The 26398-nt window shown below is 44.6% G+C and overlaps 1 protein-coding gene across 8 annotated transcripts in view; it reads right to left on the bottom strand.

The window, feature by feature from the left end:
- Positions 1–26398, bottom strand: part of TJP1 (tight junction protein 1) — a 330457-nt gene that overhangs the window by 249615 nt on the left and 54444 nt on the right. For 7 of the 8 annotated variants that reach the window (XM_053365517.1, XM_053365518.1, XM_053365519.1 and 4 more), the window contains one exon: positions 16507–16639. In XM_053365517.1, the coding sequence (XP_053221492.1) occupies positions 16507–16639 (133 nt within the window). Of the gene's footprint in view, positions 1–16506; positions 16640–25688; positions 25814–26398 lie in introns of those variants that run through there. The other variant, XM_053365523.1, reaches the window with a different exon arrangement.

Here is a 26398-nt window from a genome sequence, read left to right as displayed (position 1 = left end):
CAATAAAATGCAACAAAACTTAGAAAACCTTAAAGGGCTGTATGTAGAACTGCACAGATAAGTGCTTTCTCTGCAGTGTTAGGTGAGTCCAATAACACCCTATTCTTTTAAATAACATTTGCTATATTATCCCACGTAATGTATGAATCAGCATTCTGGTTCAACATAAAAGAGATTAAGTTGTATTTTTAGCAGCCTGGTCATGAAAACTGTAATTTATTTATTGATCTTTATACATGAGACTGAACGTGAGAGAGAGCAGATTTGTCACTTAAACAAATGGAGGTGGGAATATTACATCTTCTGGGGTTTTTTGGTTGTTTTTTTCAAAAAGAAAATCTGCTTTTATAGGTCACTCAATTTCAAGGCCTCTGTTGTTTACAAGCACGCTGGTAACTTGTTTGCTTAAAAACAAGCCCTGGGGAAAAACTTAGCCCCTTCCACCTATTTCAGATTTATTTATTTTTACTTTGAATATTCTGTTCCATGCCCAAGTCGCTCACAGACATTCTCCCACTTCCTTTCTCCCTCCATTCTTCCCTCCTGGTTCCCAAACCTGATTTGCAGGGCAAAATAAGCCATAGTTTGCTGCTTCAGACAAAATGGAAACCTTTGGTTTGCCTCAAACCAGGAGAAGAGGATAGGACTCACCATGGGAAAGAGGAGGGAGAGAGAAAGGAGAAGCTGAGGGTTCAGGAGTCTCGCTCAGGTATTGTTTGGTGATGCATCTGAACCAGCTCAGTCCCTTGGGATCCTACCTTCATGGTTCTTCAGCGATTAGCTTGGAAGAAAAGTGCGCTTGAACTGATGAAGTGGGTGGTGCAGGGGGACATCCCATGTCTGAATACACAAGGTCATGGCTCTTGATCACAGGGCACCTCAGATACAGGTTTTAGGGTCTAAACATCCCCTACCCTCTGCTACCACTTTCAAATCCTTCATTCCCTCAGAGGATCGTGTTAGTTTCCCTTCCCAGAGATCTGATTTTTCACTCCTTGTCAGATGGCAGCTTTCCCAGCCAGGCCAGGGAGCTGTCCAGCAGCGGCAGCTGTCTCTGCTCTTAACAGCTGGGCAGGAAAGGAGCTCTCCAGAAGTGAGACCAGGAACAGGTCTACAGAGGCCATTGCACCAGTGACTTCTAGGCAGCAAGAGAAGCCTTAAGTCACTTGCTTGTGGTTGGGGAACCTGTGACCCTTCAGATGTTGCTGGACTACAACTCCACTCGTCCCTCACTACTGGACATGGCATTGAAATCGTAGTTTGAAAAATCAGGAAGGCTCCAGACTGGAAAAGGCTGGTCTAACTATTCAGACTGTCTGTCCAATCCAATGATTCTGACCTCCTCCCAAAATAGGATCCTTAGCTGATATGCTTTTTTCTTACCAAGCAAAATCCTCATTGGAATCTCTTCTCCCCTAGTTTCTGCACACAGGTGCTGACCTTTCATCTCCACCTGCTGTGCCCATCAGTTGCGAGCACTCATTGGGAATTGTAGGGCAGAAGGCAGGAAGACTGACAGTAGGTGGCGCCAGAGCCAATGACGGGCAGAGCCAATTCCAGTTTTGTCCCCATCTTCCTGCTGCTGAGCAGCACTGAAACCAAAGCAGAGAAAGGAAGCCTCCACTGCCCGTGGCCTTTGGCACATGGACCCCCAGCAAGCCATCTGGGGTCACTGCTTCTCACACGCAAATCATTCACATGTTCCACCTTTTTTGCAATACAGAGCTAGCAAGGGGGAAATGCAAAGACTAGTTATGATCTGAGAAGTTTTACTATTAAGTTCTATAATGAAGGAGTATAGCTCAGTCCCACTCTTATTTTGCCAAGAGCATCTCTGAAGATGCCTGAGCTGCTTCGTGACACAAACGCCCTGCCATTGAATCCGTGTGACCCTTGGCTAGAAAAGGGCGAGCCGCCTCTTAGAGCTAGATGGGTGCTAGCTCTTATATAATTATATATATATATATACACTTTCCATTTTTAGCCACCATGAAACATTTTATACACTTTTAATTTTTCATATCATTTTGCATATTAGTGCCACATAGTGGCTGTTGCCTATATTATCGTTGATATGCACTTGCATTGGAACAGTTATAACACCTGTCATTAATCAAAATGTTTTACTGATATGTTAATTGATATGTTTTAATGATTGACACTTTGCTTTATGATGACTTTAAAATGTTACATTGTTCACTTAATCAAAGTGTTTTGATTGATATTGTAATGAAGTATTGATCTGCATTTTTCTTTTGTTGTGAGCTGCTGTGAGCATATTTATATGGAAACGCGGCATACAAATTTAAATAATAATAAATAATGGGCTTGAACTGAATAAAATGGATGGTGAACTGGGATACGCCAGGTCCAGCGTTCAAAACTCCCATTGTCCTAGGCACGTTTTGAGACAGGGAATTTCATTAGAGCAAGCAGTTTCTGAGATCTGGGTGCAATACTGTGCCTAAGATTCCAGATTAAAACTGCCAATGCTGGCGCTGAGGGCATGGGAGGAGAATTCCTCCCCGCTGGACTTCCAAGAGATCACTGCAGCATCAGGCAAGCTGATAGATTCCACCTCTCAGCTGGCCTTACAGAAAGGCAGTGTGTTGCTCTCTGTGGCCTTGGATTGGCTTAAATAGGTTTGGTTTAAGTAGTGCATGTTAAAGTGTTATCTACCTCATCAAAACAAACGTTGGAGTAGGATCGCTGAAAGACATTGAAGTCTTAGGTTTGTGAACTGGACACTCAAGGTGGGTGTTTCTGCCATCAGTTGTATAGGCCTGTAATATGTGTTAATTGTGGTGCCAAAAATATATATTTATATGAAGGAAGGGGGGTGTAGGGAGAATCCAGAGCTTGTCTGCAGAGTGGAAGGAAAGGAGGACCTTTTTCTGCCTCCCCACTTCTAGCCACTCACTAAAGACTGGAGAAGGGACCCTCTTTAAAATATTAAGGGGGGTGGGCAGGTGAAACATGGCTTTGTTTTTTGCAGTCTTCAGATGAGGACTAGACCATGTGAGAAACAAACATAAGATTTTAGCTGCAGTTCATTCATTTTCAGCTTTGTATCCTTGCTATAAAAAAGCATGCCTAGACATTCTGTTTGTGGCGCCCATAACCCAGGCTTAAGGTGCCATTTAGCTCCTAGCTTTCATATCTCAGTTTCTAATACTGGATAGGTCTGGATGCAAACAAAAATTCCAAACTGGAAATTGTATAAAAGCTTACACTGATATAGAGTAGAAATGGACAGGAGGGGATTACTACTTTTTAAAACAAACACTGTATGTAATATTTTTATTGTATTGCTTATTTACTTGTTAACTTGATAGCCTCCCCACAACCACAAAACAACCCACAAAACAAAGGCAGCAATTAAAATACAATATATAACAGTAGAAACCTATGAAAAACCTATGAAGAATGAAACAAACACAATTCAAACACTAGTTTTCCAAACTACAAGGGTCAGACTGAAGGGGGAAAGCCATTTAATTATTTGATTATTATGTCATAATAATTTAAAAGGCCCAGGAAAAGACTCAAAGCAAAGATAAAAACTTGGATGGGAAACTTCTTATGAAATAGAGGCTGCCATAGAGCCATCTCCCTTCAATAAAAATATCCCCTAGTTCAGCAGCCCATTATGGGATGCATGGCATAAGCCACACAGGCTGCTGTTTGTTTCATTTGCCTGTTTTTTCCACGGCTGATTTTAATTACAGCTACAGCAGCCCCTGTGGGTTGGGGATCATGCACTGGCAAAGAAGAAGAAGGGGGGAAAGGAGGTGATTCTTCAGGGCACATTCTAAATTTAAATAGCATCCTACTGAGAGATTAGAAACAGACATAAGGTTGTCATCACATGCCTTCAAGAAAAGTTAATACGAAAAACGGCCTTAAAACACAAATCAAAAGAAGAGCCCTGTGCTGCAATGGCAAAGGAGTGAAACTCATAATTCTGGAAGCAGCAAAGCATAATACATGGGTAGACAAACTAAGGTCCGGGGGCCAGATCTGGCCCAATCACCTTCTAAATCCGGCCTGCGCATGGTCTGGGAATCAGTGTATTTTTACATGAGTAGAATGTGCCCTTTTATTTAAAATGTACCTCTGGGTTATTTGTGGGGCATAGGAATTTGTTCAAACCCCCCCCCCCATATAGTCTGGCTCCCCACATGGTCTGAAGGACAGTGGACCGGCCCACAGCTGAAAAAGGTTGCTGACCCCTGTCATAATACATGCAGGGGCACCTGCATCCTGGGTGAGGTTCCACAGTTCCTGACTGCAGCAGAACAATTAGCACAAGTGAGAATGACAGAGTTCTTTCATTAACTGGGCAACAATCACAAAAGTAGCCTTGCTCTTGCACTCCTTAATTAAGATTGTAGTGGTCACTTTTGCACAAAGGGGTCCTTCTGGAGCCACATAAACAAACCCATTGCATGCACTATAGGATTGCTCTGAATGTGAGCTATGGGTTTTGTTTTGTTTTTAATATTGTTATAGGTTTGGGTTCCTTCCTGAGCATAGGATGGAGGGAGTCACAATTTTTACACTCTAGTAAAACTTGCTTTTCCATTTGGGTTCCAGGCAAACTCATAAGTCCAGAACAAATTAAGACATGCTTCTGTGAGTCTCCAGCTTCCAGCATCTGCAAAAACTCACACAACTCACCTACACAGCCTCCCTTGGCTGGTTGTTCTCCATCTAAGGATGTTGTGGCGTACTGCCAGGTGAGGTGAGAAAGGGCCCACCCACTTGTCCCTATGGATATGGTAAATAGCAGTACTTTACTGCTGCACGGTAACAACATGTTGCAATGTGATTCTCTTCCACGAAGACTGAAAGACAGTTAAAAGGGCTCCAGCCATCAAAAGGAATGGAGATGAAAGGCAGTGGAGTGATCTGCCACATTGGAACCCCAGCTCAAGAACCCGCCTTATCACTGCAAGACTTCAGGAGCATCAGCAGTGATGGGCTTGTGCCCGGCCTCTCGTGGCCTCTGACAACATGTGGTTTGGGCAGAAACAGATACAGAAGCTGAGAGTTTTTCACTTGAGTTTAGCTGGACTTCAGGCAGTCAGGGAAGGATCACAGGGCATGTGGTCTGAGCAGTTGTTTTCTCTGGGAATCAGATGTGGGGTCTGTAGTTGTGTTCCCTATGTAGGAATGATTTCCCCTCCCCAGATCCTCCATTTCCACATTTGTCAAAAAAAGAGATATTACAAAGATACTGGACGTCTCCAGGGTTCTCTCGCCTAAAGCAACCTGACCCTGAAATGCCTCACTGCTTGGGGAAGCGGGTTGCTGTTGCCATTTGCTAACCAACGTAACTTCCCTGTGAGCCCTTGCTGAGGAGAAGAGGAGCATTGTGGGTGGAAATCTACAAGGGAAGAATGTTAGGCCTATGTGCTAGCCTATGAGAGCTCCCATATTCTAACCAAGAGCTCTGTGAAAACCTAAAGCTTACCACACTCTGAGCAGCCAAGGGCCCAATAAAACTCATCACGTCTCTATCTGTCACTTCCCAGCAACAGGAAAGCAAATTGGAGCAGAAGTCTCCAGCAAGAGACCAAAGCCCTTAATTAAATCAGATTCATAAGCACAATCAGCGGCAGATGGTGCTGAAAATAGTTTGCGCAGGTTTATCATTTACAATAACATTTTTGTACATGCAGTTGTCAAGGTAAAAAGCTCGTCTTTCTCCCTTTCTAACAGTAAAATGCTATTTTTAGGCTTTTAGAATGTACCACTGAATCCTAATTAACAGCAAAGTACCAAACACTTGTAGTTAAAACTTACAGATAATTAAAATTTGCAGATTAAGAGGGAAAGTGAGCATGTCTCTTGTCGTTTAAGGTTTTTTTAAACCTTTTAATTCTGAGCCACTTTCTGCTTGGCTTTGATCTTATTTATGTATCTCTTCCCAAAGGACTGGAGGCCAATGTTTCTCACTGCTAAGATGCTGAAACACACAATTCTATGCATTAGGTTAGATTGATTTTTATTAAATGAACCCTGATTTTCAGGGCTGTTCTTTCCCTTGCCTATGAACAGACACACACAAAATCAGTTCCCTTCCCCAAGATCTCCACTGTGCCCATATCACTCACTTCTCCTTCAGATCCTCTGCATGCCAAGGAGGAGGTCTTGCGCTCTCTCTCTGAACTTTGCCATATCAGTTTCTGCTCCCTTGACCAGCTGATGCGAAGGAAGGGCCGTGGCTCCATGGCAGAGCAGCTGCTTTGAATGCAGAAGGTCCCAGGTTCAAGTCACAGTGGGACTGAGAAAGTTCCCTTCCTGAAACCCCAGAGAGCTGCTGCCAGTCAGGGCAGACAATGCTGGCTAGATGGACCAACGGTCTGAGTTGGTGTAAGGCAGCTTCTATATGAAGCTGGATGAAATGTGTGGACCAGCAGTAAAGATTAGGATAAGCAAAGAGGGGAAGGATTTGCTGAACTGACAAATTAAACTGGAATACAAAAAGGGAGGATAGAGGAGGTCCGGAAATTAAGTAAATGAAAGAATGTAATGGAAAGATGGAACTGTTTTTTATTTGTATTTTTCTTTTTCTTTTTTCATTTTGTAAAACTTTAATAAATATTTTATAAAAAAAGAAAAGAAATGTGTGGACCAGCAGACTATTAGGCGATGCTCTAGTAGAACCTTTCTCTGACCCGGCGTTCTCTAGATGTTTGGGGCTACAAAGCTGGGCTGGCTGGGAAGAGGCTGATGGAAATCCAAAACATGTGGAGGGCACCAAGTTGGGGAAGGCTGCCTATGGGCCTCAGACATGCTTGAGGACACCTTCAGCCTGAATTTTAAGAAGTGCTTTAGATGGTTTAAATGTTTTTAGATGTTTTTTTAAAAAATAAAGAAGTACTTAAAAATTGATTTTAAACTGTACTGTTTAAACATTTTGCTGCTGGGGGTTCTTTGGGAGGAATGGTGGGATAATTTTTTTAGTGATAATGATAGTAATGATAATAATATGTTTTATTATTTGTACCCCACCCATCTGACTGGGTTTCCTCAGTCACTCTGGGCAGCTCCAAATAGAATATTAAACACAATAAAACATCAAACATTAAAAACTTCCCTAAACAGGGCTGCCTTCAGATGTCTTATAAAAGTCAGATAGTTGTTTATTTCCTTGACATCTGATGGGAGGGCATTCCACAGGGCAGGCACCACCACCCAGAAGGGCCTCTGCCTGGTTCCCTGTAGCTTCACTTCTCGCAGTGAGGAAACTGCCAGAAGGCCCTCGGAGCTGGACCTCAGTGTCCGGGCTGAACGATGGGGGTGGAGATGCTCCTTCAGGTATACTGGGCTGAGGCCGTTTAGGGCTTTCAAGGTCAGCACCAACACTTTGAATTGTGCTGGGAAACGTGCTGGGAGCCAAAATAGGTCTTTCAGGACCTGTGTTATGTGGTCCTGGCGGCCACCCCCAGTCACCAGTCTAGCTGCCACATTCTGCATTAGTTGTAGTTTCTGGGTCTGTAGTTTCAAAGGTAGCCCCACGTAGAGCGCATTGCAGTAGTCCAAGCGGGAGATAACTAGAGCATGCACCACTCTGGCAAGAAAGTCTGCGGGCAGGTAGGGTTGCAGCCTCTGTACCTAGACACAGAATTGATCTGCACTTCCATGGACAGCTGTGAGTCCAAAATGAGCCCAAGGCTGCACACCTGGTGTTTCAGGGGCAAGGTAACCTCATTCAGAACCTCATTCAGAACCCCACACCTGCCTGCCTCCTGTCCCCCAGAAACAGTACTTCTGTCTTGCTGGGTTTCAACCTTAATCCATTGACCACCATCCAACCTCCAACTGCCTCCAGACACTTAAACAAGACATTCACTGCCTTCACTGGTTCCAATTGAAATGAAAGATAGATCTAGGCATCACCGGTTGATAACGGTGCGTCCGTGTTCGATCAACTTTGCTGAAGCCTCCCCAGGTTTTGGTCGTCCTCTCCCCAAAAAAGCTCAACAACTGTTTGCACTTGAAAACAGACTAACTGAATTCACACATTCCAAAATGTTACATGAACCAAAAACCAGCCATTCTTTGAAATTCACACTTCTCCAAATTTTGCAGTTCTGTTTTCCAGTCAGGTAATGTATATACCAGGATAAAGTGTGCATATAAATGCAGACATTTATTAAAATAATACACAAATGTGCATTACATGAGGGGAAATTGCTTTGCAAAATGTATACAACAGGAAAATTTGCATGCAAAAACTTGTATACTGGGAGAAACTTGCACTAAAATGCCAGTGTTTTTTCATTTTAGTTTTTTTAAAATCTGATGTGGAAATGTGGAGAATTGAACTGGAAACTGGAAAAATGAAAAACTGAGAAAAACTGAAATTGACATATTAACTAACTAAAAATCAGATTGATTATATTCTCTGCAGCCAAAGATGGAGAAGCTCTATACAGTCAGCAAAAACAAGACCTGGAGCTGACTGTGGCTCAGATCATCAGCTTCTTATAGCAAAATTCAAGCTTAAACTGAAGAAAGTAGGAAAAACCACTGGGCCGGTAAGATACAATCTAAGTCAAATCCCTTATGAATACACAGTGGAAGTGAGGAACAGGTTTAAGGATTTAGATTTGGTGGACAGAGTGCCTGAAGAACTATGGATGGAGGCTCGTAACATTGTACAGGAGGCAGCAACGAAAATCATCCCAATGAAAAGGAAATGCAAGAAAGCAAAGTGGCTGTCCAATGAGGCCTTACAAATAGCGGGGGAGAGAAGGCAAGCAAAATGCGAGGGAGATAGTGAAAGATACAGGAAATTGAATGCAGATTTCCAAAGAATAGCAAGGAGAGACAAGAAGGCCTTCTTAAACGAGCAATGCAAACAAATAGAGGAAAACAACAGAATGGGAAGAACCAGAGATCTGTTCAAGAAAATTGGAGATATGAAAGGAACATTTCGTACAAAGATTACCATAATAAAGGACAAAAGTGGTAAGGACCTAACAGAAGCAGAAGACATCAAGAAGAGGTGGCAAGAATACACAGAGGAATTATACCAGAAAGATATGGATGTCTCGTGCACCCCAGGTAGTGTGGTTGCTGACCTTGAGCCAGACATCCTGGAAAGTGAAGCCAAATGGGCCTTAGAAAGCACTGCAAATAACAAGGCCAGTGGAAGTGATGGTATTCCAGCTGAACTATTTAAAATTTTAAAAGATGATGCTGTTAAGGTGCTACACTCAATATGCCAACAAATTTGGAAAACTCAGCAGTGGCCAGAAGATTGGAGAAGATCAGTCTACATCCCAATCCCAAAGAAGGGCAGTGCCAAAGAATGTTCCAACTACCGCACAATTGCACTCATTTCACACGCTAGCAAGGTTGTGCTTAAAATTCTACAAGGAAGGCTCAAGCAGTATGTGGATCAAGAACTCCCAGAAGTGCAAGCTGGATTTAGAAGAGGCAGAGGAATCAGAGACCAAATTGGAAACATGCGCTGGATTATGGAGAAAGCTAGAGAGTTCCAGAAAGACATCTACTTCTGCTTCATTGACTATGCAAAAGCCTTTGACTGTGTCGACCACAGCAAACTATGGCAAGTTCTTAAAGAAATGGGAGTGCCTGATCACCTCATCTGTCTCCTGAGAAATCTCTATGTGGGACAAGAAGCTACAGTTAGAACTGGATATGGAACAACTGATTGGTTCAAAATTGGGAAAGGAGTACGACAAGGCTGTATTTTATCTCTCTGCTTATTTAATTTATATGCAGAATACATCATGCGAAAGGCTGGGCTGGATGAATCCCAAGCTGCAATTAAGATTGCCGGAAGAAATATCAACAACCTCAGATATGTAGATGACACAACCTTGATGGCAGAAAGTGAGGAGGAATTAAAGAACCTTTTAATGAGGGTGAAAGAGGAGAGCGCAAAATATGGTCTGAAGCTCAACATCAAAAAAACGAAGATCATGGCCACTGGTCCCATCACCTGGCAAATAGAAGGGGAAGAAATGGAGGCAGTGAGAGATTTTACTTTCTTGGGCTCCATGATCACTGCAGATGGTGACAGCAGCCACGAAATTAAAAGACGCCTGCTTCTTGGGAGAAGGGCAATGACAGGCCTAGATAGCATCTTGAGAAGTAGAGACGTCACCTTGACAACAAAGGTCCGTTAAAGCCATGGTTTTCCCAGTAGTGATGTATGGAAGTGAGAGCTGGACCATAAAGAAGGCTGATCGCCGAAGAATTGATGCTTTTGAATTATGGTGCTGGAGAAGACTCTTGAGAGTCCCATGGACTGCAAGAAGATCAAACGCATCCATTCTTAAGGAAATCAGCCCTGAGTGCTCACTGGAAGGACAGATCGTGAAGCTGAGGCTCCAGTACTTTGGCCACCTCATGAGAAGAGAAGACTCCCTGGAGAAGACACTGATGCTGGGAAAGATGGAGGGCACAAGGAGAAGGGGGCAACAGAGGATGAGATGGTTGGATAGTGTTTTCGAGGTTACCAGCATGAGTTTGACCAAACTGCGGGAGGTAGTGGAGGACAGAGGTGCCTGGCGTGCTCTGGTCCATGGGGTCACGAAGAGTCGGACACGACTAAACGACTAAACAACAACAACAAAACTAACTAAACTCAATGTATGAAACTATGAGGCACCAAAATTGATAAATTCACCCATCCCTAATAACACAATTATCTGTCACTCTAAAGAACAGGTGTTAGCTGCAGCTAGGATTTCAATAGCCCAGCAATGGAAAACCTTGGGAAAAAGTCTACATTTATCTGTAAGAACTTATAGACTTTGGCTGCTGAAGGAAAAATAACAGCTAAACTGTGTGTCTCCAAAGTGATGAAGGATCCAGAATGCTTTTATGTCATCTGCTGGGGTTTTATTTCCCACGTGTTGGACTTAGATGCTCAACATTCACCATCCATCCACACAAGCTTGGGAAATATTTCTTTCTCTTGTTATTTATTGTTTGCTTGCTTTGTATATGGAACACCCTGCTATTGCACATTTCAGTTGTACGTAATGGCTATTATGTGACAATAATAATTTTTTAAAGGAGGTCAACCAAGATGGCCAAGAGCCTGGAAACCAAGACTTATGAGGAGTGGTTGAAGGAGCTGGGTATGTTTAGCCTGGGAAAGAGAGGAGATATGATAGCTACCTGCAAATATCTGTCACATGGAAGATGGAGCAAGCTTGTTTTCTCCCACTCTGGAGGGTAGGACTCGAATCAATGGCTTCAAGTTGCAAGAAAGGAGACTAAACATACGGAAAAACTTTCTGACAGGAAGAGCGGTTCAACAGTGGAACAGTCACCCTTGGGAGGTGGTGGATGCTCCTTCATGGGAGGTTTTTAAGCAGAGGGTGGGTGGCCATCTGCCATGGGTGCTTTAACTGAGATTCCTGGATCGCAGGGAGTTGGACTAGATGCCCCTTGGGTCCCTTACAGCTCTACAATTCTATGATCCTTCACCCAGTAAGCTTCCTGGCAGAGTGGGGATTTGAACGTGGGATCCTCCAGTCCACCAGACCACACTTGGTTGAGGACCCTAACACATGAGTAAGCACTGTATGAGGGTCAGAAATAATGGGCCATATTTACAGGTTTAGATTCTAAAGGTGAAGAGAGAGACACATTGAGGAGGAAATGAATGGTTAGGAAAAGGGAAGGAACTTCTCTTGGGTTGAGGCAGGGTGAGCAGAGGTGCCTTAAGAAGAGAGCTGGATGTCAGGTGGAAGGATGCTCCACTGACAGGGAGCTGGAAAAGAGAGAGGTACCAGAAAATGATGACCACCCCTGGGGAACAGGACCACTAGCATGTGTGTGGCTGTTGAGAAGAAAGGTGGGAAAGGAGACAGTCTCTTTGCAGACTAGAAGGATTTCAAATACAGAAGCAGTCCTAGGGATGCTCTACATGTTAAGTTTTCTAGCCCTAGAGATTAACACCAAACGTCTGCTCCACCCCACAAAAAACTCCTAGAACAAAATCTCACATTCCTCAGGTAAAGGACACCAGGAGACATCAAGCAAACAAGGTGTTAACCACTATCAAGATAACAACACACAGCCTCAACCTAACTAGAATAGGCGGCAAAACAGGGTCACCATTGCCATTGCAAAACTCTTTCACAGCACAGAGCTTAATGACACAGCTCTGAAGCACAGTCACATTTTAGGAACAACCCAGGGATGAGGCCAATATATAAACTCACAGCAAAAAAGAAAGAAGTCCATGATGTCAAATACAATTGTTCAAGCTGATGGTTTGTGTTACATAAAGTTGCTGGCACACAGGTAGCACTTTTGATGTGCTGCACATCGCACTTCCTATCCCGCCCGCCCTGCTTTCCACTCTCTGTTCACCCTTTGCTCTGACAGGCAAGCTCTGAGAGAGAAGGAGCACCACTGAGCTGGATACAACGGCGAAACTGAGCTTTCTGAGTCCTTTGTGCCAAAGAAGTGGGGGGGGGGCACACCATGTATCTTAGAGGAAAATTTCATGAGAACATTAACCCCAGACAAATAGGGTTCTTAAAAATATTGCAATCTTTTGGTACAGCAAGGTGCTTCAAATATTTCATCAGAGGCAGATCACCACACAAGGAGCAAGGGTTTGCAGAGGCATGCATCACACACAAGCAGAGTTCGAAATGTGCCAGGTGTATTTTGCACCTGGTCATTGGCCACTTGCGACCGAGTGAAAATGCCCGTTTGCCAGGATGGTGCCTGACGTCTCCACCATCTGGAGGTGCCTGCCTGCGGATCCTTGGATCTTGCCTGTATTCACACACTAACAACACATCCTGTAGAATTCTGTCTGTCATATTTTATCTGCACAATCAGAATGAATTTCAGGAACCAAAAAGTCATATTGAAAATGTGTTTGGATGAAAAATGGCAACTAGGCATTCCATTTTGCCATCTGTAACCCTGGTTTAAGGAGCCATTTGGCGCCTTGCATATGTATGTCTGAGTTTCTAACATTGCACACAAGTACACAACAGGGAATCTGGAGTAGTAGTGAGCAAGGCATTTCTATTGATCTAACACAGTGCTCTGCTCCCAAATTTTAATGGAACTGCTTCAAAGTACCTCGGGTTACAGCCGCTTCAGGTTGTGCTTTTTCGGGTTGCGGACCACCGAAACCCGGAAGTACTGGAACAGGTTACTTCTGGGTTTCAGTGGTTGCACATGCGCAGAAGCACTAAATTGCAACCCGCGCCTGCACAGACGCGGGTTGCGAACACTGCAGGTTGCGAACGTGCATCCCGCATGGATCACGTTTGCAACCCGAGCGTCCACTGTAGTCACTTTGCTTTAACCTATGGAAACACATTTTCACTCAGTTAGAAGGTGGTTAGGGTTAGGGTTGTCGCACCCAAAGCACAGCTCTTCAAAATTCAGCATACATAAGCCTAGTTGAAAGATCCGGTTTCAAGACGGGTAAGACAGACTGTGTTTTGCAGCCAAACCGACAACACAGAAAGGTAACTCGAATATCATAGACCTATTTGCCCCACATACCACTTCACACACAACTTCAAAGGGCACATAGCACTAAATATTCAGGTGAGCCAAGAAGCAGAGTGACAGATTCACCTGACACCTCCCACTCCTACTAATCCCCTCAATGGCCAGCAACTAAGACATGTGCCCACACCTGCCAGTACCAGGAAACTGAAGAGTATACATGGGGCGTGGGAGAGAAAGACATATTGGGTGGGGAGATGGAGTGGGTTTCCATCACCACAAAAAAGTTGGACTCAAAAGGAATCAAGTGATTGGCTGTTTGCTTCCCTTGGATCAAGCCAAGTCCCCAAATTTTATGGTGCAAGTTTTCCTGGAGTGGAGGAAGACAAGCATAATGTTCCCTTCCCCTCTCCACATTGGGTGTGTGTGTGTGTGTGTGTGTGTCCTTGGGATATGTGTACAAATGTGGCATGTGAATGTGTGCAAGTGCTTCTGTGTGTGAGTTGGGCATGCCTGCGTTTTGGGGGGAAAGTGCACATGCACATGAATGCACGTCTGCTTGGGGGTGGAAATGTTGAGGTGGGTTTCCATGATGTCTGGCAAATGCAGCATGTCTGCCTGTAGAAACCCTCCTTTTTCCTTGGTCCATGAACATCCAGGCAGGATCAGTTTGGTTATCCTCCTCTCCTACCTGATAACAACAACAACAACAGTTTGATTTTAAGCAATTTGCAAGCCCTGAGATTCTGTATTCCTTCTCATCTGTCACAAGCGATCCGTTTTTTTACAGCACAAATTCAATTCACCTGAGTTTGAACCACATCTGCAGCTTTCATCACCTTTTCATTGTATGCAAATTAAAGTTCTTCTTCATCCAAGGTGCCTGATTCAAATCTCAGAAGAGACAAGGTGGGGAGCGAACTCCTATCTTTGGGTCCACCTAAAAGGAGCCTTGTACATCACCAGGAAGGAGCAAAAATTGTCCAAGAGAAATGAAAATCAGATCCAATGCCTCCTCACTTATCTACATTTAAGTGTTTCTTTCCTGGCTCCCTTTAAACTTTAGTGTCTTCTACATGGATAGTTCACATACGATTCTCAGGCCTTTGGATTCCAGTTCAGTATTGAAATAGACTGTCTTTACCCCTGGACAACCTCTTACCACTGAGATTGAGGACCAAACTACATGTTACGTTTGTGTGTGTGTGTGTGTGTGTGTGTGTGTTAGCATGCACATAATTTTGCAGCTGAAAATTGCCCCTGATGACATATAGTTTGGCCCTTGCCTGCTCTTGTATCATCCTAGTTTGTTCTGTGGAATATACTAGACAAGATGAGGGATATCTGAGATTGGAACCCCCATCTGAAAGAAAATGAGTCAAATAGGGTCAGAAAGAGGTTTGGATCAAGACTGTTGAAATGGGTGAAAGTTTTTTTGTTTTTGTTTTAACCTGTTGCCCCTGTTTTCCCAGTGAAAATTGTGTTTCCCCTAAGCTGCTCTTTGCCTTCCGTAGGATTTTCCCACTTTCTGGGCCATTACCTAAACTTGTATCTGAATGATGTATTCCAGAGGTCTTTGGTCCCTGAGTCAGTTGCTGGGGTTAAACCTAGAGCATGAAGAGCCTCCTGGATCAGGCCCATGGCCCACATGGTCCAGCAGCCTGTTCCCACAGTGGTCAGCCAGGGATGCCCCAAGCAGCACGCTCCCCTCCTGCTATTTAGAAACATTACTGCCTGATAGTGGAGGTAGAAAGTGGCCATCCTGGCTAGTAGCCACTGCTAGGCTTCTCCTCCATGAATTTGTCCCATCCTTAGATAAAGCCATCACAGCCCCCAAAGGGAGCAAGTTCCAGAGTTCAGCTACATGCTGCCTGAAGAAGTCATTTCTTTTATCTGTCCTGCATCTTCCAACATTTACCTTTTTTGGATGTCTACGAGTTCAAGTATTAGGAGCAAAGAAGAAAAAACTCTCTCTATTCACTTTCTCTACCCCATACATAATATAATACATTTTATTTTATTCATTACATTTCTACACCACACTTCATCCAAGGATCACAGGTCACCTCTTACTTGCCTCTAAACTGAAAAGGAAGCCCCATTTTCACACCTAGAAAACTTCAGCAGAGAAAAATAACAAATATATATTTGCTGCTAACTTTGGCTATGTGATGTTAAGCATGTGCATTCCAAATCAAAACAAAGTTTTCTGATGAAATTGACTGCAACGATAGCCAACAGGCATTATTAAAATATTTGTGACCAAACTGAGTATTTTTCTGCTGAGTATAATGTCTAGGCATGTCACTGTAACCTAAAGGGTTGTTAATTTTTGCTAATTAACAACCACAAAGTTTCAGAAAAAGCCTGCTATCTCTTTCTTTCAATGCTTGTGAAGAGCATTGAAGCAAATGTTATTTCAGTTATAACGGTCACTGTGTTTCATAGGAACCAAAACATATTTTGCAAATTGTGTATCAGTAAGCAATTATACAGCATTGTCCAAAGATGTCAGAGAACTCCAACTCAGATGGGGAGCTCCGCCTGAGCAGGTGCTTTTTTGCCTCAGTGGAGCAAGAAGCAACATCCTGCATGCAGCTATGGCACAGGAGGAGCCAATAGTGCTTCTAGATTTCATCACTTCAGATCGCTGCAAGGAGGTACCCAATGAGTGAATGCTTTTATATGTAAATGTATGTATGCCAGTCATATATTTTTCTCCCACAGAGCAGCAATCAGTCATGTGGCTCCCCCTTCCTGAAGTCTAGAGTGGTACAGTCCAGAAACAGTTTCAGCTTCTCATCCGCTGTTTGCATGAACCTAGAGAGGTCTGCTCTGGGAGGCTGGGACTTTTCACAGGCACATTCACCAAGCGTAATGCACAACCAGCCACTGATTTAACCATATGGATAGATATATGCTGTGAATGAATGAAAAGGAGGTGAAAACCTTTTTCATATTGTCTGATTAAGGGGAGATTCTCAGGAACACCAAGCAAAAGGAAGGTAGGACAAATCATGTACTTACATTGAACTCACAGAAATCAAGGCTATCGAGGCTTTTGCTTCTATGTATTCTCCCTTTTATTCTTCTTAGAGAAGGCTTTCCTTGGCTTATACTACAATTAGAGCCAGTGGGATTTTCAGAGGATGGCGTTACCCTGTTGGAGAGAAATGACAGCATTTTTAAAAGGAAGAAACCCTGTTCTGAACACCACACAGGCCTAAATCCTTTGTCCTCATACCCTGTACTAACCAAGCCTAGGTACATTTTCTGAACTTGTTTTCTGCTGCTGCTAAGCAGAACCTTTTTCTGTCCAATGACCACCCTTTGTCATGGGCAGCCTTCCAGGGTCTGCAGAACAGAGGTGGCCACTGCCAGAGGCCAAAGTAGGTGTGGTCAGAAGCAAAAGCAGGCAGAGCAGTGAGTTGGACTTCCATCTTTGGGCAGTGGGCTCTATTTCAGCCAGGCAAAACCAGGGTGTTCCTATGTCTAGTCCTGTTACATGGGATCAATTCCAATCTGTTACCTCCAAGAATGTGGACAGGCTGCTTGGACAAGTGAAACCGACCACCTGTCTCCTTGATCCTTGCCCATCCTGGCTGATAAAAGCGAGCCGGGAAGGGCTGGGCGATGGGCTCTGCGGGGTGGTGAATGCTTCCCTCTGTGAGGGAGCCTTCCCAGACCCGCTGAAAGAGGCGGTCATTAAACCGCTTCTTAAAAAAACATCTTTAGACCCAGCCAATTTGGCCAACTATCGCCCAGTCTCAAATTTACCATTCTTGGGCAAGGTGATTGAGCGGGTGGTTGCCAAACAACTCCAAGCACGCCTGGAGGATGCGGACCATTTGGATCCCTTCCAGTTGGGATTCAGGCCTCTTCATGGGACTGAAACTGCCTTGGTCGCGCTGGTTGATGATCTCCGGCGGGCTAGGGACAAAGGTGAGAGCTGTTTCCTAGTTCTGCTGGATCTCTCAGCGGCCTTTGATACAATCAACCATAACATCCTTCTGGACCGTCTAGAGGGGCTGGGAGCTGGGGGCACTGTTATACAGTGGTTCCGCTCCTTCCTCCTGGGCCGTGTTCAGAAAGTGGTGGGGGGGGATGAGTGTTCAGACCCCATGGCTCTCACTTGTGGGGTGCCTCAGGGTTCTGTCCTCTCCCCCGTGCTTTTTAATATCTATATGAAGCCACTGGGAGAGATCATCAGGGGGTTTGGGCTGGGTGTTCATCAATATGCAGATGATACCTAGCTCTACCTCTCCTTTAAATCAGAACCAGTGAAGGCGGTGAAGGTCCTGTGTGAGTGCCTGGAGGCTGTTGGAGGATGGATGGCGGCTAACAGATTGAGGTTGAATCCTGACAAGACAAAAGTACTGTTTTTGGGGGACAGGGGGCGGGCGGGTGTGGGGGATTCCCTGGTCCTGAATGGGGTAACTGTGCCCCTGAAGGACCAGGTGCGCAGCCTGGGAGTCATTTTGGACTCACAGCTGTCCATGGAGGCACAGGTTACTTCTGTGTCCAGGGCAGCTGTCTACCAGCTCCATCTGGTACGCAGGCTAAGACCCTACCTGCCTGCGGACTGTCTTGCCAGAGTGGTGCATGCTCTAGTTATCTCCCGCTTGGACTACTGCAATGCGCTCTACGTGGGGCTACCTTTGAAGGTGACCCGGAAACTGCAATTAATCCAGAATGCGGCAGCTAGACTGGTGACTGGGAGTGGCCGCCGGGACCACATAACACCGGTTCTGAGAGATCTGCATTGGCTCCCAGTACGTTTCCGAGCACAATTCAAAGTGTTGGTGCTGACCTTTAAAGCCCTAAACGGCCTCGGTCCTGCATACCTGAAGGAGCGTCTCCACTCCCTTCATTCAGCCCGGACACTGAGATCCAGCGCCGAGGGCCTTCTGGCGGTTCCCTCATTGCGAGAAGTAAGGTTACAGGGAACCAGGCAGAGGGCCTTCTTGGTGGTGGTGCCCTCCCTGTGGAACACCCTCCCACCAGATGTCAAAGTAATAAACAACTATTTTACTTTTAAAAGACAACTGAAGGCGGCCCTCTTTAGGGAAGTTTTTAATGTCTGATGCTGTACTGTTTTTAATATTCAGTTGGAAGCCGCCCAGAGTGGCTGGGGAAACCCAGCCAGATGGGCGGGGTATAAATAATAAATAAATTATTGTTGTTATTATTATTATTATTATTATTATTATTATTATTATTATTATTATTATTATTCTACTACACACAAACACAGGCACCTTTCTCCATCCTTCATCCAGACAAGCAGCAGATGCTATCACAGCTCAAGGACACATTTCAGCTTGCAAAAGGAGTCAAGGAGGGTGCGCAGCAGGCCAGTGAGGGTATGGCCTGAGGGCAGTTCGGAGGGCCAGAGGGAGAGGCCTTGGGGCTGCATTCCACCTTCAGGTCAGAGGTTCCCCAATCCAGTTCCCAAGGGCACAGCCCAGACTGATGGGTCCAAAATACAAGTGGGATTTTGACTGAATGTCAGGAGGAACCCAGAGAGGATGAGCTATTTGACTGTGGAGCAGGATGCTTCAGAAGATGGTGCACTTCTTCATCGGAGGTTTTAAGCAGAGCCTAGACTGCCACCTACGAGGGGTGCTGGAGCAGCTGATTTGGCCTATCACAAAAATAAAAGCAGACTCTTTCCATTGTCTCAGTTTCCGTCCCCGTCCTCTGTTTTCCCCATGTCAAATTATGGAGTATAATTGTCCTGTCCTCTTATACTTTATAAAGTACTCTGCACATTGATGTTACTATATAACAAACGACAAGTTACCACAGGAATGAATAAATAAGCAAGGAAGGAAGTGCGCCATTTTGACTATCCCTGAAACCCGACCAGGGAGCACCTGGGCCTCGGAAGACAGCCAGGGCTCCAGAAGGCAGGACCAAGACTAATGCAATGAAGCAGATTTTGGCCAAACATTAGGAGGAACTTCCACAGTGCCTGGGGAAGAGGAAGGCTTTCCTTTGCTGGAGCTAGCCTAAATAGAACCATCTATCACAAATGCTGTCATTTCCAGATACTTGCACAGAGCAGGAGGCTGGACAATATGACCTCCAAGGTTCCTTCCAACTCTGCCAATTCTGTGATTCTGTAATGGCAGGTTGATATGAGAGCAAGCATTCATTCAGGGACCACTGTTTGTAGGGCTTCAAAGGTAAGCACTGTCACCCATTTTATCAGCATGCAAAAGACTCTAAAGTACAGACCACTCTTTTATGTGCAAAGCAAACCTGGGGATCCTCTCAGCTTCAAGAACCGGAACCCTTTGGTAACAAGACAAGGACTTTAATCTGTTTTTAAATAGCAACGTGGATAAGGTTTACCTATGCTTCAGCATCAGTAACAGCCACAGGAATAATGCTTAACCTTTCTATAGCATGCTGCAAGTACTTTGTGTGCATTATCGTACAACAACCCTGTAAAGCTGGCTTAGCTGGACTATCCCTGCCATAATTATGCTGCAACTCAACCACAGAGCTTATGCTTTCATGCAGAAGGTCCCAGATTCAATCCCCAAACTCTCCAGCTAAAACAATCAGAGGGTGACTCCACCATGGGAGCAGGGTCAGGGCAGAGGAGTGCTAGAGTCCTGTGTAGTCAAGTTGTGTGGGATCAGTTCCAATCTGTTACCTCTGAGGATGTGGACAGGCTACTTGGACGAGTGAAACCAACCACCTGTCTCCTTGATCCTTGGGGCACTGTCATACAGTGGTTCTGCTCCTTCCTCCTGGGCCGTGTCTAGAATTGGTGGTGGGGGATGAGTGTTCAGACCCCATGGCTCTCACTTGTGGGGTGCCTCAGGGTTCCGTCCTCTCCCACATGCTTTTTAACATCTACACGAAGCCACTGGGAGAGATCATCAGGGGGTTTGGGCTGGGTGTTCATCAGTATGAGGATGATACTCAGCTCTACCTCTCTTTTAAATCAGAACCAGTGAAGGCAGTGAAGGTCCTGTGTGTCTGGAGACGGCTGGAGGATGGCTGGTGGCTAACAGATTGAGGTTGAATCCTGAAAAGACAGAAATACTGTTTTTGAGGGAGGGGGTGGGCAGGTGTGGGGGACTCCCTAGTCCTGAATGGGACAACTGTGCCCCTGAAGGACCAAGTGTGCAGCCTGGTAGTCATTTTGGACTCACAGTTGTCCATGGAGGCACAGGTCAATTCTGTGTCCAGGGCAGCTGTCTACCAGCTCCATCTGGTACACTGGCTGAGACCCTACCTGCCTGTGCACTGTCTCGCCAGAGTGGTGCATGCTCTAGTTATCTCCCGCTTGGACTACTGCAATGCGCTCTATGTGGGGCTACCTTTGAAGGTGACCCTGAAACTACAACTAATCCAGAATGCAGCAGCTAGACTGGTGACTCGGAGCGGCCGCTTAGACCACATAACACCGGTTCTGAGAGATCTGCATTGGCTCCCAGTACGTTTCCGAGCACAATTCAAAGTGTTGGTACTGACCTTTAAAGCCCTAAACGGCCTCGGTCCTGCATACCTGAAGGAGCGTCTCCACCCCCAGCATTCAGCCCGGACACTGAGGTCCAGCTCCGAGGGCCTTCTGGCAGTTTCCTCACTGCGAGAAGTGAAGCTACAGGGAACCAGGCAGAGGGCCTTCTCAGTAGTGGCGCCCGTCCTGTGGAATGCCCTCCCGTCAGATGTCAAGGAAATAAACAACTACCTGACTTTTAGAAGACATCTGAAGGCAGCCCTTCCCTGTTTAGGGAAGTTTTTAATGTTTGATGTTTTATCACATTTTTAATATTCTGTTGGGTACCACCCAGAGTGGCTGGGGAGGCCCAGCCAGATGGGTGGCGTATAAAATAATAATAAATAATAATAATAATAATAATAATAATAATAATAATAATAATAATAATAATAATTATAGCTGGTAAGGCCAAAGCCCTTTCTGTGACTGATTCCACAGAGACCGACTGCCAGAGACAGCAGACAAGAGATTAGAGAGGATGATTTAATATAAGGCAATTTCATAAGTTTCAATGAAGGCTTTTGACTCTCAAAGAGAATTAGAAAAAATCATGGACAACAGGGTTATGAATGGCTAGTAGCCATGACAGCTGCATGCTACTCCTAAATACCAGTTGCTGGGAATCAGCAGTGGGGAGATGACTCAGGTCCAGTTTGTAGGCTTCCTGCATGTATCTAGTTAGCTACTGTGAGAACAGGATGCTGGCCTAGACAAGCCTTTGGTCTGATCCAGCACGGCTCTTCTGGCATCCTGATTTTTGCCTGGGTGGCTTCACCAAACCTATACGAGGTTCCATTCAGCACTGAATGGATCATTTTGCATGGGCATTCATCAACAAACATGTATTGCAGAAGCCAAGATTTACTGCCTCTTTGAGCCAAACAATTTTAATGCCATCTTGAGAGGAATTAATTCGGTGTTTTATTTTTATTTTTTTAGAAAAATCTTAACCTCTTCTTGCCTTCATTGGAGGAAATTTATAAATGAGCAAATTATTCCATTTTTAGATTTGTGTTAACCTTCTGATTGCAGTGAGATTGCTGCAGCAAGATAGCAAAAGCCACATTAATAATTATGTTGTGTGGGCAAAAACAAATAAACTAAACTTCATTTTTAATCAATTTTTAGACCTGATTTCTAAGCACTTGTTTCATACACAAGTTGAGTGGGAGGAAGGGACAGAGCTGTATTCATGTACTTATTTTGCTATATTTATATTCTGCCTTCCTTCCATTATAGAACTCAAGGTGGCCCACTTGGGGTTCCCAGACTCAGACCAGACCCAGACCTGCACAGCTTCAGCAAGGTGGTGGCCTCCTCCTATATACCCTGGAATCTCTTTCTAGTTCCACATGGTCAGAAACCTCATGAGAACTCAAAGTTCCCTCTTCGTGTATAAACAGCAAATCGGTGCAACCTCATGGCCACGCTGCCTACGAACCTTTGGCAAGAGAAAAGGAAATGACTGAGATACCTGCCGACCTCTTTTACACTTGCCTCTTCTCTAACTATTATTAGCCACTGCTGGAGACACTCCACCTGTCTTCTACTGGTCTGACCTGTATATGAAAGTTACCTTCCTAATGCCATCATTTGCCTTACAAGGCCATATTAATGGGGGAAAGGGGGTGGGGGTGAGCCAAAGGGGAAGCTATTCTCCAAGTGCCCAAAATGTTTTATTGTTGCTCTACTGGAAACAAGAAATGCCTTCCTAAGGGGTAATCCTCAAATCAGCACCCTGCAACAATGTACTGCTGTAACTCTCTCCTTTGCCAAATGCATATTAATAGGCATTCAATGTTCTGCTGCTGCCAAGCAACATTTTGCTGAGCACTGAGGTTAAGGGCAAGTTGGGTAAAAACCCTTTAAACAAACAAGCAAGCAAACCTTCTGACCCTACATTTAGTTCAAGAGCTAAAAGATGACTCACAAGCCTTTTTGTGCTCTACTAGGACATCTAAGGCCATGTCAGGTCATTCCATGTTCAGCCAGAGTCACCTAGAGGTCTCCAGATGCCATCTTGCACAAGAACTGGACCATAAGAACATAAAGCGAGTTCCATTAGATCTGATACCCTTTCCCACAGTGGCCACCAGATGCTTCGGGGAAGACCACAAGCAGGACACAAGGGTAGTTCTCTCCCACTGCCCTCTAGCAACTGGTAGTCTGATACACTTTGCCTCTGGATCCTGGAAGAATTTGTCTCACCTGTTAAAAACATTTAAGCCAGCGGTCTTCCCTACATCTTGCAACTATAATAATAATAATAATAATTTATTATTTATACCCCGCCCATCTGGCTGGGCCTCCCCATGAATTTCATAGGTTAATTGTATACTAGTGCCAGATGCTATGCTTTACGAACCAACTTAGGATCATAAGAAGAGCCAGCTGGATCAGCATCAGTGGCCAACAAGATGTCTGTGGCATCTAAAATCAGGACCTCTCCTTTGGCTTCCAGCAACTGGTATTCAGAAGCATTACTGCCTCTGACCGTGGAGGCAAAGCCGAGCCATCATGGCTAGTTGCCATTCATAGCCTTATCCTCCAACTCATGGTTTTAGAAAAGCCATAAAAAACCCTCTTCTTCATTAACATCTCCTGCCCCTGTGACAATTACAAGCTATTGTACACAATGTAAAGCTGCCACCCTCCTTATTTAAGTGAAACACTCAATACTTTCCCAAGGCTTCTTACAAATCAACTATTGACAAACCGGTTAACCTAACAGCAAAATGATAATGTAAGATACAACATTAGACAAATCAGATGTTCAAAAGCAAACAAACAATCTTTGACATTGACGATTTGCGATGAACATCTCAAAAATACCTGTTTTCAGAACAGGCAATTAACAGATCCTGCAATGAGGAGGAAATGAGAGCAATCACATCTCACAATAACTTTGCTCATAAAGGTATGGAAAAGAAGAAGCTGTTTTCTATTGGATTCACACTATACTAAGCAAAGTTGTTAATATACACTTTTAAATTGCAGTGTACAATTAAGCTGCTTCTGCTGTTTGGGAAGTTGCTTCTCTCTGGAGATCTGATCCGAGACAGTGGATTTGGCTACAGGAGCAGAATTGAAATTTCAAATACCTGGAAAGCTGCCGAACATCTTGCTCCCAGAGTTTCAGCTCATGTGCCCTCTCCCTCTGTCAACTGTGCCATCACAGGTCTCCTCAGGATCCACCTTGCCCAAAGGGGAGGACAAATTAACTTTCAAAAAGCTTCCCCCCCCCTTGTAGTTTTGCCTTTGTTGCTTTATCACAGCCAAGAGTTAACATGGTGGGTTTGGTGCTTGCAGCAAGAGTACTTCTATCATTTCTCAGACACAGCTACTGAGAGTTTGTTACTCAGCTCTGAGCTCAGTGCTTTTGCTTTGCTTCATCTCCCTGATTGTCTCCCCACTGCCGCCATCCAGCATGCTCTCCCAAATAACATCACATCAAATGCCAGGTCTTTTTAATGCTAAAGCAAAAGTGATGAGGTCAGTAGGACTCAGCTGAACATGATCAGTGCATCTCACCAACGTGCACAAGGAGGAGGAGAAGCTGATCCCTTTCCAGCTGATTGACCAAAGAACCGTTTCCGTATTTATAGTCATTCATTTTAATTACTATGGAGAGAACAATGTGATGTTCATTAAAATAATGACTAACAACACAGGTTAGAGAGAAGTGGTGGGTCTGCAAACATTTCCAGTGTAGACTATGATGATATATTGACTCAGGGGTCAGTAGCAAAATAATCTTTCTGCAAATACAACAGGTACTGAAATCTATCAGGGCACAAGCTTTCGTGGACTAGAGTCATCAGATGCATAAAGTTTTATCCTTATTTTTCTGGGGTGCTCTCTTTCAGTGGCTGCTTTTTCACTATGCCAGATCCTGCTGCACTTTAGTTCACATCAGCAAGACACATGCATCCATCAGGGAGCGACAGAGCTAAATCAGAGACGAACCAGGTGCCTGGAATGGGACTTTGCCCTGGTCTGCTTGTCAGCAAACATCTCTTTTTCAACTTCTCATATTCCCAAAGTGGACAATAGCACAGGCAATACTATTCATTCATGGGTTTTTGCCAAAAGAGGTTTACAATCCTCTTGGCATAAGTGTGAAAGACCTAAAGAGAGAGAGCATTTAGATTCTATGCATGAAACTTCTCTTAGCTAACAGCAATTTTAACATATTCAATAGGAGTTAAGCTCCACAAAATCAAAGGGATAATCAGGCACTTTCCAAACTGTTCAGTAACAGAAGTAACGCTCCATCCTGTCCTCCTCTTTCTACATGTCAGGGATGGGGAGCGCCCGTGTCTCTACAGATGTTGCTGGACTCTCCCATCATCTCCAGCCAATATGGCCAATGGTCAAGCAGGATGAGAGTCCAGCAACACCTGTAGGACTCCCCAGGTCCCACACTCCTCTCTTATCTGCTTCTCCATTTTCTTTTTTAAAACAAAGCAATCAAAATTAGAATCCAGGCCCGCAGAACTTGAGTTCTGTGCCCATCCTAACCCTTTCTTCTGCCCCTCACCCTTCCAAGCTCTTCCTCAGCATGCAGCACTGTCTTTCTGACCGCATTTCCCAAGAGTTCCTGCCCGCAGCCTATACTAGGAGGCTGCCTTATGCCATGTCAGACTCCGCTAATGAAGCTGCCGCACAGCAAATCAGACCAAGAATATACCTAGTCCAATTTTGTCTGCTCTGATCAGTTGTAGCTCTCCAGATCTCAGCAGACAAAGAAGGGCGCTTCCAATCCATCTGCTGCTGGAACCTTCTCACTGAAGATGCCATTTTCATTTTGTGACATGTCTTTTTAGAATGTAAGTCTGAATGTAAGTCTATAAAACAGTAAAAACTACAACATTTATTAAAAGCAAAACAGCAATGCACAATTAAACACCATGTAAGGAATGGAAAGGCCCAGACCGTAAAACTTAAGTTATTTAAAAAGCCTGGATAAATAGAAATATCTTCACCGAACACTGAAAACACAGTGCCAGGAAAACCTGTCTGGGAAGGCTGTTCCATAATCAGGGAGCCACTACCCAAAAGGCCTTGTCCCTAGCTCACTTCATCTGGTGGTGTGAGCAGGAGAGACCTCAGTGGCTGTTAGCCATGCTGGACGCTCTGTCTTCAGAGGCAGAGAATGCAAGCTGCTTGCCAGGATGTCTGCAAGCAGGGCTTGAAGGTTAATTCTGCTGTTCGACCCCAGGAGATGGTATTCAGAAGTACTCATGTGTATATGTGCTTTGTAACCTGGAATGTAACCTGCTGCACAAAAAAAGTCACATTCTTTGCTCCACCTACTTTTGCCACTGACTTTGTCCACGCTGAAAAGCAGCACCAGGAACGTTGCCCATGACAGAATGTGGTCCTGGGCTGAATAAAGTT

The sequence above is a fragment of the Podarcis raffonei genome, chromosome 14, assembly GCF_027172205.1.
Source record: "Podarcis raffonei isolate rPodRaf1 chromosome 14, rPodRaf1.pri, whole genome shotgun sequence".
Classification (NCBI taxonomy): Eukaryota; Metazoa; Chordata; class Lepidosauria; order Squamata; family Lacertidae; genus Podarcis; species Podarcis raffonei.
The sequence above is the reverse complement of the archived record's forward strand: the minus strand, read 5'-3'. Positions and strand labels throughout refer to the sequence as shown.